Here is a 13,634-nt window from a genome sequence, read left to right as displayed (position 1 = left end):
AGCCCAAAATCAGAATATCTTGAGAAGCAAAATGGCTTCTATTTATAGAGAAATCCTCCAAGTGGAAAATAACAGCTAGTTGGCTTGATCCCTATCAAAATAATATTGACCGTTGATAATAATTTGATCATCTTTTAATCTCTGCTGTTGAAAATATTTATTTTGAGGAAAATTTCGAATTTTACTTAAAACCCATTTTTTATTAATCCAAAAATTAATATTTTGGATTAATTTCCTCAAAGATTTGATTTTGACTTAACCACCAAGGTCCAAGGGCTCAATGTTTCTTAAAATATCCTTTTTGGCCTTGGAGGGGGACATCCAAAATTTGACTATTCTTTGACCCACGAATTTTTTTATTATTTTCCACTTGAAGAAAATTTAGTCTCTATAATTTTTTTTTACTCTAAATTAGTTAATTTTCTGGATTACGATTTAATTTAATTTAGCCAAAAAAATTAATTAATTGACACAAGAGGGGATTAATATTTTTTCCACCCTCAGATATTTTGGCCATGGTGTCTAAATATTAGGGACCATGCACTAAAATATTTTTTCATAAGATATTACAAATAATTCAACCCTCAAAGGGGGAATACACATTCGTTATAGACCTCATGACATTACCCAATTTTGTGACACAATATGATCTAATATAGACTAAGTGATTAGTAATAAAATAATTTTTCCAAATAGCTTAAATTATTAACAAACCACTTTTACAAAGACTCGATATAACATCAGGACTCACCTAATACTTTGTCAATGAATTCCACCCTAGCTTTGTGGTTAAAGATGGAGGAAAAACTCTGTGGATTATCTGTGTAGAAACACACATAATTCATTGAGGTTAAAAAACCTCCTAGGATGAAGTTCATCGACAAAATCAAAGGCTTACCTAGGTGTTGTTACAAAATTAAACAGTCATACTAGCTTCATTTACAACATAACTTGCAGAGATTTGGTTTACAATGATATACCAATTGGTTGGTTGATGATTCTGATCTTTGAAAAATTTTTGTAAACTGCTTCCCTGGACTTGCAAAAAAATGGGTAGAACAAGACAATTTCCCACATGTGTGAGCCGTAGACTCTCCAAATGTTGGCATCATGCCCAATTAGGGCTCCAAATGCCATGCCAAGGTGTGGTGAGGTTTCCAATTGTGTCAAAGTGCCTGGACGATCCAAAATTTGAGGGATTGTCCTCAAATCCACATCAAATCCTCCTATAGGGTCCCAATTGTAGCTAGGGTTCCATCATGTGGTCTCCATGGGTCTCCAAAAGTTAAATAAGGTCTCTTCTCTCCAACATTAAGGCTACCTCTGGTTCAACAATCTCTTTCTAGTCTCTGAATGGGACACTGTCCTTGTCTGGGTTCTAAATAAGCTCCTACCCATTAGATTGTGTCAAGGCCAGCCTGGGGGCATACTGGGTTCAATGGTGCCATCATGAAGAATCCTCAATGTATGGTCAAGGTTGACCAACATCTTGGGTCTTAAAGGTACCCTGAGACATGTAACATTTTCTAATGCTGTTAGGAGGCTTTAGTCTCTCAACGTTCCATCTAAATAGGCCATGTACTTCTCTGAAAGTCTTGGGTGCCTATGGAGTGGGTGACCTCAAGGCCTTGGTTGTTGTGGACCACCTGACGAAACAACATGGACTTAAGTGAAAGAAACCACCCATCAAAGGCTAAGATCATATATGCATCTAAGTGGGCCAAACTTGAATGTTAAGTGTGATAAATTCCAATGTTGGAATCCTATTGCAGCAACTGGTATTATTACTCCTAATTGTTAATTAATTTAACAATTTATCTGTTGCGACAAATATCAAAATAAACACACTACAACCTTCACAAATAAAATACTGTGGAAAAATAATGCGTTGGAAATTGAGAAATGTTAGCACACACACATAAAATATGAGAATTATTTTTGGACAAATGTCCCCGAAAAAACCCAACTTGGGAAAATCGGTGCAACAGTGAGGGTTTTATTATTATGCAGCAGTGAAAATTTGAGTACAATCTAGATGCTTGAAACTAACAATCCATAGCAAGAAAATCTGGGCAAAATTATTGAAGGGAATTTACCCTTCCTCCACAAGCAATCCCGACACAACCTGCCTTCAGAAAACTCAGCTCTCTGACCCTCAGTGTCAACCTCTGTGCTTTGCTGTGCAGTTGCTTGACGTCAAGCCTCCAACCAGTCTCTAATGAAGTCATTCTGCCTTCAGTTGCTTCAGAAAACTCGGCTCTTTGACCCTCAGTGTCAACCTTTGTGCTTATATGTGCATCCTGCTTGACGTCAAGCCTCCAACCAGTCTCTAATGAAGTCATTTTGCCTTTAGTTGTTGAGAAAATCGTCTCTCCGACCTTCTGGAACCTCTACCTGGCCTCTGGAATTGAGAACGATTTTCTCTCTAGCAAATCGAAATGCCCTCTCTGAAGCTACTGCATAGAGCTCTGTACCGCCTTACTGGGATAACTTGGCCCTCTTGCGGCTGCCTCTCCGGATCTAGAAAACTTCCTCAAGATCACTGTCCCTGCCCCTCACTCACTGCTTCGATCTTTGGCTCTCTCTGACAATTGACTACTGCTACTTTGGAAATCGATATGCCTAGAAACCAAACTTCTCAAGTGTATTATCCTGTGTTGCACAGGTACCCGCACCCGGGGGTAGGGTTCTCGAACCCGTCCTGGGTTCCCGCACCCAAGTACCGGATTCGGGTACGGGTTCTTCCCAGACGAACCCAGAAGAACCGGGTTCTTCAAAAAAAAAAATTGGGTTCTTTTCCTTTAACGGGTTCTTGGGTTCTTGGGTTCTTCGGGTGCTTGGGTTCTTGGGTTCTTCGGGTTCTTCGGGTTGGGTTCTTTGGGTTCTTTGGGTTCTTCATAAAAAACTATATTAAAATATAATTAATAATATATAGTTGGATTGAGGTTAAGAACAAAGTGCATACATTTGTTGTAGGAGATAGATCACACCCACAAACAAAGGAGATCTATGCAGAATTGCAGTGACTGACAGGGTTGATGAAGGAAGCAAGGGATGTACCTGATGTGCACTTTATGCTGCATGACAAGAAACAGGAGCAGGTGGTAGTGATCATCACATGATGTGCAATAGGAGTGGTGGGAATCTGCATTGTTTTACAAGAGGAAGAAGCTTATATTTTGTTTGTGCTTTTCAACAAGTTGTAAAGACCACTGAAGTCTCATCAAAAGCGCAAGAAGTGCATATGTCGTAATTGCCACTATTTTGCCAAGTTCATAAATGAGGTCACCATGCAGGAAACCGTCCTGAGTGATTTAATCCACTTCATTATTTCCTCAACTCTGTTTTTTTGGGATTTATATTGAGGCTTAAGTAAAATAAGTAAGCTGGAAGTGCTATATTATTCTGTTGGTGTCTCTACAAAGGGAGTGGAGGTTTGAGGACTGTTTACTGTTTTCATGTATCATGCCAAAGGCTATATCTCCCTAGGGCATTTCTCAAGGACAAGAGCCCATACAACAAGTTTGAAGTAGCATGGGTATTTTCAAAATTTTTAGGTTGAAATTACATCAAGATATTCAAGTGAACAAAAGATGTGAGTGGACTGTCGACCTCCTTGGATATATGATTGCAGAGAGCTTGTCTGGGCAGAATAGGGATCAGGCTTCAGTTAGAGACCTTTTTTTTCCTTGGAGCTTCAGGTAATGACTTATAAATAGCAGTAAAGGCATTTTCAGAGACACTCTTGTTTTATTTTTGTTCATGATGAGAAGTGTTGAAATTCAAATCTCACATAAATACATATAAGATGTAGATGTATGCACACAAATCGATGTATACACATAGAGAGAACAGACATTAATGGACATAGAGAGAACAGACATTAATGGACATAGAGAGATGCACACAAGAATTATAGTTTATAGCTGTAATGTATTATTCCATATGTTGGCTTGACAAAAGACGCTTGCCAGCAAGCTGTATAATTGACTTTGTATTGATTTAATGTGTTTCATTTTTGGATGAAAATATGGTGCAGCTCTAAATTGAATAAGTTAATTGCATCAAGCAACAGATGTTATGCTTGTCTGTATAAAACAATAGTTAATATCTTCACTCTTTTTTATGGTAGCTAATACTGGGGACTTGTGTTTGAGGGTCAAACAGGTAACATAACAATTGAGAAAGGTCTGAAATTCTGTTGGATTTCGAAAATAAAATGAAAGATAAGCATAGGAAGAGAAATTGGAAGCATGGAAAAGGATGGACATTATAGCAGTGTGATCAGACAAACAATGATGCCTGCAATGTTAATATGGCAATATAGAGTTAGGGAACAAGTTTGACCTGCAAAACTGTATTTGATAGGATGCTTGCATGGTATGCGGTTTCGTGGAACTCAATGACAGCAGGATATGCTGACCACAACTGTTGCATGGATGCTTTGGTTTGGCATAAATCCAAACCAGGTGATCTTCACTATATTCTGAAGGCATGTGCCACACTGCCATCAGATGAAAATGGTAAGCAAGTCCATTTATGCATTATCAGAATGGGTTTGGAAAAAATATACAAATTCAAATTTCATATATATTATTAATTATATTTTTTCAACTTTAATATATTTCATATATATTATTAATTATATATATGTGAAATATTAATTAATAATATGCATGTTTAAATGATTATCATTAAAGTTTTCTTGTTTAAAATTTAAAGTTGAAAAAATATACAAATTCAAATTTCATATATATTATTAATTATAAATTTATAATTTATAATTTATAATTTATAAAATATAATTATTAAAATTTAATATTATTATATTACCCGACGAACCCACGCACCCTGTTTCCAAAAATGCCGTCCCCGTCCCCGTCCCCACACCCACGTTTCCTGGCAACATAGGTATTATCCATCACCACATCGACCTCCTCTTATAATCCTTTGTTGGAGCACCAACGACCAAGATTAAAACATAATCGAATACTAGAATCATCTCTGGATCGATCCATGTTTGTTTCTAGATGATTCTCACCTTGACTTAGTTAATACTGATTAATTAACCATATTCCCTACGTTTAGACCTATGAAATATTTAAAAACTGGTTAATATTCTAATTAAGTCATTTCTAGGGAGAATTTCCAGAAAGGATTTCTGGGTTTTGGAGATGTTATGTCTTCTAGCCTCTCCACCAAATTTCGTGGCTAGAACATATCCGATGCTACAAAAACTAAAAACTAACATTAAGGGAATATTAATACTTTAAACAAGGATCACCTTTCGATATCTAACCAGACCAAATCATGAAAGGGTTTTCCCTACCTTTGTTGAGGTGACTATTGGTCAACCCTATAAGGTGCTTCTAACCCTCAAGTGGATGTACCAGTTCCAAGGTCAACCTCTCAATCAATAGGTGTTAGTATTAAATAATGTGGTAATGAAGGGGCAGAGGCTTCATGGCCAAGTGTCGTGGTTAAGGGGACCAACTGATGAGGTGTCCACATCCTAAGTGTATGAATGTGAAGGAGGGAGAAATAGTGGAGGCAGGAGTTACCCACTCGACCTGATTTTTCCACCCCTCTTGTGCACCTTTTACTTCTTGATTATTCCTTGCATTACCGCATATAACTCAAGGGTTAGAGCTTGCTGTTTATGGTATAACAATTTTATTACCCCTTAAGATGAGTTAGTGCATTGCTCATTAGGGTTGCGACACGCAAGGGTACATTTTGATGTAATGGAACATCATGTGCTGAGGAACTGGGCAATGGTCATATGAAGAGGATAGAGCTCATGCTAGCCTTTTGCCCACATGCTAATCTTTATGTCTCGACCATATTTTGCATTATGATTTCCTTTCTTTTGTTTTTTTGTGGCCATGATATGCTTTTTCTTTTGTTTTAGCTGCATCAACCTCTATGGCGATATTCCTCTTTCCCTACTCAAGGTATGTGAACATATGGGTACCAAATCCCAAAGAACCAATGACAAGTTGGACCCGAAGAGTGGAGGTGAGATATGGGACTTGTGATGTGCGGTGGAAAATGTTAAGTATGGTATAGGGGATAATGCTCATGCTATCTCAATCATAGTCTTCCAATTAGTGCCTTTCTTATAATCCTAAGGGCCTTAAGGGAGGTCCCATTTGACTAGAGCTAGAGATTAGCCCCCCTGGTAATGTGAGAGAACAAAATTATAGTCAAGAGTGGTCAATCTCCCAGATCACCCCTCTATCCATACTTAATGCCCAAATCAAACATCGGTCTTAGTGAGAGCTGAAGCAAAGAAAGAAACAAATGTAATAAGAACAAAGCACCTATGTATTTGAGTTTGAAAATGTATGAAAAAGGGATCTGCAAGGTTTAGCTTGTTGGTGCTTGCATGTCAGGGAGTTGGCGCTTTCTTTAGGTGGGTGCCTGAGAAACATATTAGGGTTTGGTGCCTCTTGCAACTATAAGGAGGTGCTTGCAAATCAGGGAGTTGGTGTTTCCTTCAAGTTGGTGCCTGAAAATCAATTGGGAGTTGGTGCCTCTTGCAAGTGGGTGCTTGCAAATTAGGGAGTAGGAGCTTCCTTCTGGTTGGTGATTATAAACATAATGTAACAGTAGGTTGGAGCTTGCATTTTCATAAAGAACTAAAAGAATATTGATGGTTTTCTCTCTTTATGGGTTTCCATGTATATCCTATGCAATGTTGTGATAATCACGATCGGGATTATGTCGGTGAGGGTCTGAAATCGGAAAAAATCATGATAAAATCTATAAAAAATGGCAAAATTAAAAAAATACAAAAAAATGAAAATAAATGCATTGAGACATAAATATGAAAATAGAACTAATATATAAGATGTGTAATATCATAATATGTCTAGTGCTACATCACACATAATAGTGAATCATGCCCTGAATCGTGAGTCCTGACTCAGGCTCAAAATATCAACAAAAAATATAACATTGTATCTCATATCTTGAGTCAACTGTCATATACAATGAAATAAACCAGTTAACTAATTATTTCCTCTGCCCCTCTTGCGTTAAAATGTAACAACTTTCCCTCTAGATGAAGAAGGCCCTGAGGCTAGCATTGGACTTTGATGTCCTCTAGAAGCTGAAGAACTATGAGTCATAGGAGGTAGACCACGTCCTCTACTGGTGGCCATGGTAGGTGGTGTCACCTCTTCCTCCTGTTCCTCCTCCTCCTCCTCTTCTGCAATTGTTTCCCCCCTCCATTACCTCTTCTAAGTTTCTAACCAATCAAGGGTTAATTCCATGATAGGCCTCTCGGCCTCAACCCTTCATGCAGAAGTGGTGTCAATCCCATCCAATGAGATGGCCTCCACGTCAAGTGTCCTCTCAAGTTACTTCACCCACAATCATAGATTGTAGTAGACATAGACCATGTCATTAAGGCACTGGGACTCCAACCTATACAAGGGTCATAAATTATAAATTAATAATTATACAAATAATAAATTATATTTTTTATTATTTAATGAATTCAAAAAATTAATTGGAAAATTTTTAACCTGTTGCACTTCTTGGTGTGTATTTTTTCAAATACACTCCAGTTGCGCTCACATTTGGAGGAGCTACATGTTTGGCTGAGCACTCGAATGACAAGATTTTGGAGATTGGATACTATGCCACCATAACTTCTCCACCACATATCTACAACAAATAAGAGAAACATAAGAAAAAAATTGAAATTTGAAAGTTGAAACAAAGTATGAAGAGACAATGAAATTTGAAAATTGAAACAAACTAAAGCTTACCTGGCATTTTGGTTTTCCTATCATGGATAGCCATGTCAATGCTAAATGTGACACTTAACATCTTGTATATCTCCATTTCTTTAGAGAATTCTACACATTCTACTGGAGATGACTCCTTTTTTTGAACACAAGTGAAAAATCTGTGAAAATTCCTACACTCTGAAGGAACCCCTACTGCAACAAATCTGAATCTACTTCACCTACTTGATTTTTAATATACATTAACCAAGCTATTCTTCTGAATACTGAAGCAAATTACTTCTGCAGCCTACACTTAATTAAATATTTGATCTCATGAAACAGAAAATAGAGCAAAGAACAAGATAATAGGACACACTTACTTTTGGTCATAATAGTCCCCGGAAAAACCCAATGCGGGAAAACCGGTGCAACAGTTCTAAGGGTTTATTAGTATGCAGGAGAAATATCTGAATACAACTCTAGGATGCTCATCTAGCAATCTTTTATAGAGAAAACACTGGTGGAAAATCTGAGTGAGTTTTACCTCACTTCAATTGGCAGAATTCCGACTGACCCGGCACAAAACTGGCTAACCCCGGCTATTTATGCGCTGGCTCTGCATTAGCCCTGTGTCACCTTCTCTTCCCTTTGCATAAGCTCTCCCGGCTGTTCCGACAGTTCTGACAATGCCTAGCAGTTCCGACAATTCCTGACAGTTTTGGTTGTTCCGTCAGTTCTGGATTCTGTGTGACAGGCAGTTTTTCTCCATCAGCTCTCCCGGCTACTGGGCTGACTTTGTGTGATCTCTCCTGGCTATTCCAGAAGTTCACGGTAGTTCCGACAGTTCTCGGTAGTTTCGGCTATTCCGACAGTTCTGGATTCTGCATGATAGGAAGCTTTTCTGCGTCAACTCTCCCGACTTTTGTGCTGCCTCTTTGCAAGCTCTCTCCGCCTCTCCATCAGTATTATCTGGAAAGTCCTTTTCCTAGATTCTCACTACCCCTCTGTTGCAAAGATCTCCCCAATAGATTTTCTTCCTGAGAACTTCTCACCTAAGAAAATCGATTTCCTCAATCTCTCTGTGTGTATTTCTAAATGAACCTCAAGCCTCCATTTTATACTTTTCCTATTGAGTCTTCAACGACCGAGATTAAGTGTCTAATCAACGGCTAAGATTAAAACATGACTTGATCCGCCTTTTAGATCATTCTCACCCATACTTTGATTAATATCCATTAATATTTTAATTTCCCTATGTTTAGACTTAGGAACCCCATTAAAAATATTAATTATTTTAATAAAATACATTCCGGGTGGAATTTCTCCAAACGGTTTCTAGGTTCTTTAGAACTCATATGCCTTAGCCTCTCCACCAATTTTCAAGGATAGAGCACTTTCTATGCTACAAAAAATAACAGAATCCATCCATGACCTCAACATCAAATATGAACCCACAAGGGTAAGAAAATGTGGGGTTCAGGTAGATCCCTGCAGCATGAATGGGACGATGGAGTGTATTGTTGCACCACTCATCAATCACTGCCCATATGAGTTGTATTTTCTCAAACCCCTCATCCCCCTTATCATCATAATAACTGTGAATGGATTCTTTAGCCTTATCCATGGCCTCCTACAAGTAGCCCATTGTGGGTTTGTCTCCAACAACTAATCGAAGAACCTTTACCAAAGGTTCAGTAATGCTACACATCTCCTACACTCTCCCCCAAAAGTTTTCCTGGTATGAAACTAGCATGCATGTGGCCTCTCCTTCTGGGTTGCGACTATATGACAAAGCACACCATTCCTCTGAAAGAAACATTCTCTTCACATCCCACATAGAATTCTAGAGGGATTCAACAAATATGAAGATAGTGGCAAACTGTGTAATGGTAGAGCGCACCAAGTCCTTGTTGTTGGTGAATGTTCTCATCAAATGAAGCACAAATGCATGATTATACATAAATTATGTAATGGTTTTTGATGATTCAACAATATCCTTGACAAGAGGAATTTTTTCTTTGTCCACCAACATCCAGTCAATGTAGTGTGTAGCACAAGGTGTCCTAAATAAGTTAGGAATCAGGATGCCTCTCCATAAGCATCCTGCGAGCAACAACATAATTTGCAACATTGTCCATTATGACTTGGACAACATGTTGTGCAAACACCTCTTGAATGAACACGTCCAACAAATCACGTAATAAACTTGAATCTTTGATATGTGCAGATGCATTAACAAATTTCATAAACATTATCCCCTTGGGACAATTAACCAAGAAGTTAACAAGGGTTCTTCCCTTTTGATCAGTCCAACCTTCTGATATCACAGTGCATCTTGTCTATGCCCATGAGCCCCTAAAATCCTCCAATATCTTAGTGCATTCGGCCTATTCATTTTGAAGAATATGCCCTCTAAAGTCATCATAGGAAGGAGATTTGTACCCCGGGTCAATAATAGCAATAACATCAATTGCAGGCTAGAAAAATGGATTGTTCTTGGCAATGCTGAAGGGAACATCACTCGAAAGAAGACCCCTGCCCAACAGCTTGTCGGCTTCTTCCTTCTCCCTTTTCTTAAGAGCTGAAGTGATAGATGGTTGTGCAGCAGGTATGGTTCTAGGAACAAAAAATGATAAGGAAGTTGTGGGGTTGACTGTAGAAACTGATGTTGAAGAAGAACTAGTACCACTCTCATGGTCGCCTTCTAGTTTCACCACTCCACCCTCTGCCATTTGACTCTTCATAGTTTCCTTGTTCAGTTTGGTTCTCTATTTCTTCCAATGATTTGAGGGCTCTATAGATGATTTATGAATTTTTATTTGTGCAAAGCCCTACTTCATGTCCAGGAATTTGTGCAAGGTGGAATTTCAATCGGTATACTCCCCCTATCATATTCTGCCCACATAACTTGTAAGTCAAATTTATCTATCAAACCCCCCATCGAGTTCAGTAAATTCCCACATAGGGTCCAATTTTCTTGGCATGTTAGTAACTTTATTAAACTCTTGAGTCTTAGTGTAAAATTCAAGTTTGAACCAAGGGCACAAGAAGAACTTCAAGTTAAACAAATGAAACTAACATACAACATTTTGAATTTTTGATTAAAAAACCATGCACTCAATGCAACAATAATGGCAAAAAAACACACTCAAACCCAAGAAAAAATCATGGAAAAAAACTAGGGCACTAGAAGAATTTAAACAAATAAAACTAACAATCAAGATTTTGAATTTTTGACCAAGAAAAATACCCTCCCCACTAAATGCAACAAAAATGGAAAAAAAAACACACTCAAACCCAATTAAAAATCATGGAAACCAAGGAAAAGCAGGGAAAAAACAAAAAAAATGGCCAAATTTGGTGTCCATACTTGAAATGCACGCCTTGCTAAAAAAAACTTGGTCCAAATTCGATTTTTTTTGCTTGGGATCCTAAATTCCTTCAGTTTTCTCCTCTCTCGCCTTTGTAGATGAGTTCTCCTCCTCCATAGATCTCACCCTTGCTCTTTGATTGCAAAATGAGACAATAAAACCAAAAACTGCTTTTAAAACCTCTTTGTTTCCTAGTTCCACGATTTTTTGGCATCGGATTGCAGTTTTTTCAAATTGATGATTTAATTGCGATTTTCACAACACTGATTTTATGTCTGTATTTGTTGCATATGTGTATGTTAATTATGGTGTTTCTATCTGATTCATGTGTTGTTTTATGAAGTTGCTTACATGAATGATTGCTAAGTAAATTGAATTTATAAATTGGCAGTAATTGTTAAAATTGGCCATAACACTGATTCACTCTCCCCCCCCGGTATTATCCCAGTTTACAACAATCTATATGGACAATGGGATGTTCCTTAACTACAAAAGTTTTTTTGATATTGAACAATAATTATGTTTCAGTTTAAGTTGATTAACTAATCAGTACATTACCCAAATGGTTATTCCTTGAAAAACAAAGATATTGTATCTTCATCCCTTGAAAAATAAAATTTTATGTTGTAATTTAAAGAGAGAGGATGAAAGAATTAGGGATCCTTCAAAGTCCAGACTCCAAATACGTTTACTGCTCAGCATCCATGATTCCTTATTCAAAGCAGACTCAAAAAACTTTACCTGCTTAAAAAGCTTTCTTATCAAAGGCAAAAACTTTCACCAGAGCTTCTAAACTGCAGTACTCCTTCCGAAGTCTCCTTTTGCAGGGATGAACCGTGTCATTTTTTGTGTCTACTAGCCAATGCATATATGAATAACATGATTCTTGCAAGTTTTCTTTGTGCAGTTACTTCTTTAGGTGTACAAACATTGGGGAAATGGGTTTATGATATTGGACTGGACATGTATCCATCTGAGTTTATGTGGTTTTAAGAATTTTGTATGATATCCTTGAAGACATTCATTGGCGTACTTTGCAAGGGAGTAGCCTTGCACTCTGTTCGTCATGCTATAATCATGAATTGATCCATTGAGCATCTACCATGCAAATTAATCGATATAGGGATAAATTCTTCTCTGTCATTCTTACTTTCTTTATGACATAATTCGCAAAATAAATGTGGTCACTATCATATTTAGATAGGAAAGCTTGATATTTTGAGAAAGTCTTATCCTTGATTTTTAATGTCTAGACTTTTAACTTGTGCTCTTCCGTTTTCATTGGTAGTCACGATCTTGCATTCAAAGTCAAGAGTTTTACTTTTTAATTAGATATTCTTTTTATTTTTAACTTCCTCTATTTGATTTCTGCTCATATGGCTAATATGTCTATGTGCAGTGGAAAGGACCGAATGTTACCAAGTAGTGAGGAAGCAAGGCGTCTTTTGAAAGTGTTGCCTAATTGTAGAGCTCGCTATTTTAAAGACAGTGGCCACACACTTTTGTTGGTAAGTATTTCTAGAATTCCATGCTTGTATACAGTGAGAAGTTGTATTTTACATTACATTGCAGAAAAATAGGATCACATTGTGTATTACATCAATGGGGTAAAACCACCTGGGTGAGTAGGACCAATGTCATGCCTTATCCCTAACTCGAATGACTTTATATCTTTTATTTTCACTCCCTCCCACTCCACAGCACATGATGTTCATTCAAAAGAGTAGTTGGTAATGGATTTCTTTTCCTTAGAGGATATGCACCTACATTCTTTGATTTTTTTTTTTTTTTTGTTGAGGTGTTGAACTGACTAAGAGGAAAATATGATTCATGAAGGTAATGGAGAATTTGTTTTTCATTATCCCGAGTTTGAGCATTTTTCCCTTTTAAAGTTGTGGTTGCTCTTAAGATTTATTTAGTTTTGGGTTAAGATGACTATATATGCCATCAAATATTCTCTTACCTTGGACATTGGAGCTATGATGAAATTTCATTTTTGCAAACACTTTGTCGGTGGAAATATCATCAATGGTCCAGAAAAGAAAATATTGACAACATTGGGGAAAATATAGGAAAATATTAGCAAAATTTAAAAAATACAAAAGTAATTTTTTTTTCAAAATTTTAAACATGTAAAGCAACAAACAAATAAATGCGTTTCCAAATAAGTATGAAAAGGTAACTAATATATATGATGTACAAGATGTGTAGTGATACATCGCACATCAACACTGAATTATTACCTGATTCTTGAATCCAAAGGTTCAAAATTAAATAAAAAATATATTAAATATATCTCATCATTATGAGTCATATACAATGAAACCTGATAAATAAACTTTTGATTCCCTTTTCCCATTTTATCAGCAAAGGTAATGGGTCTAGTAATGATTTTTCCTCCAGAAGTAGACCTTGGGGTTGGCATTGGACTCTGATTTCCTCTAGAAGAAGACGTAGAAGCTAGACTTTGATCTCCTCTACTAGTACTACTTCTGAGTTCAACTCTGTCAAAGTCCGCAAAGGT

At 37.2% G+C, this 13,634-nt stretch overlaps 1 protein-coding gene across 1 annotated transcript in view; it reads left to right on the top strand.

The window, feature by feature from the left end:
- LOC149202765 (phytyl ester synthase 1, chloroplastic-like) overlaps nucleotides 1-13,634 on the top strand; it is a gene marked incomplete at its 5' end in the record, with an annotated part of 221,087 nt that overhangs the window by 30,779 nt on the left and 176,674 nt on the right. The window contains one exon of the mRNA XM_089401684.1: nucleotides 12,510-12,618. Coding sequence (XP_089257810.1) covers nucleotides 12,510-12,618 — 109 coding nt within the window. The remainder of the gene's footprint in view (nucleotides 1-12,509; nucleotides 12,619-13,634) is intronic.

This window comes from Pinus tabuliformis, chromosome 2_1 (genome assembly GCF_031772625.1).
Source record: "Pinus tabuliformis cultivar Carrire ecotype Pingquan chromosome 2_1, CPIR1, whole genome shotgun sequence".
NCBI lineage: Eukaryota > Viridiplantae > Streptophyta > Pinopsida > Pinales > Pinaceae > Pinus > Pinus tabuliformis.
The sequence above is the reverse complement of the archived record's forward strand: the minus strand, read 5'-3'. Positions and strand labels throughout refer to the sequence as shown.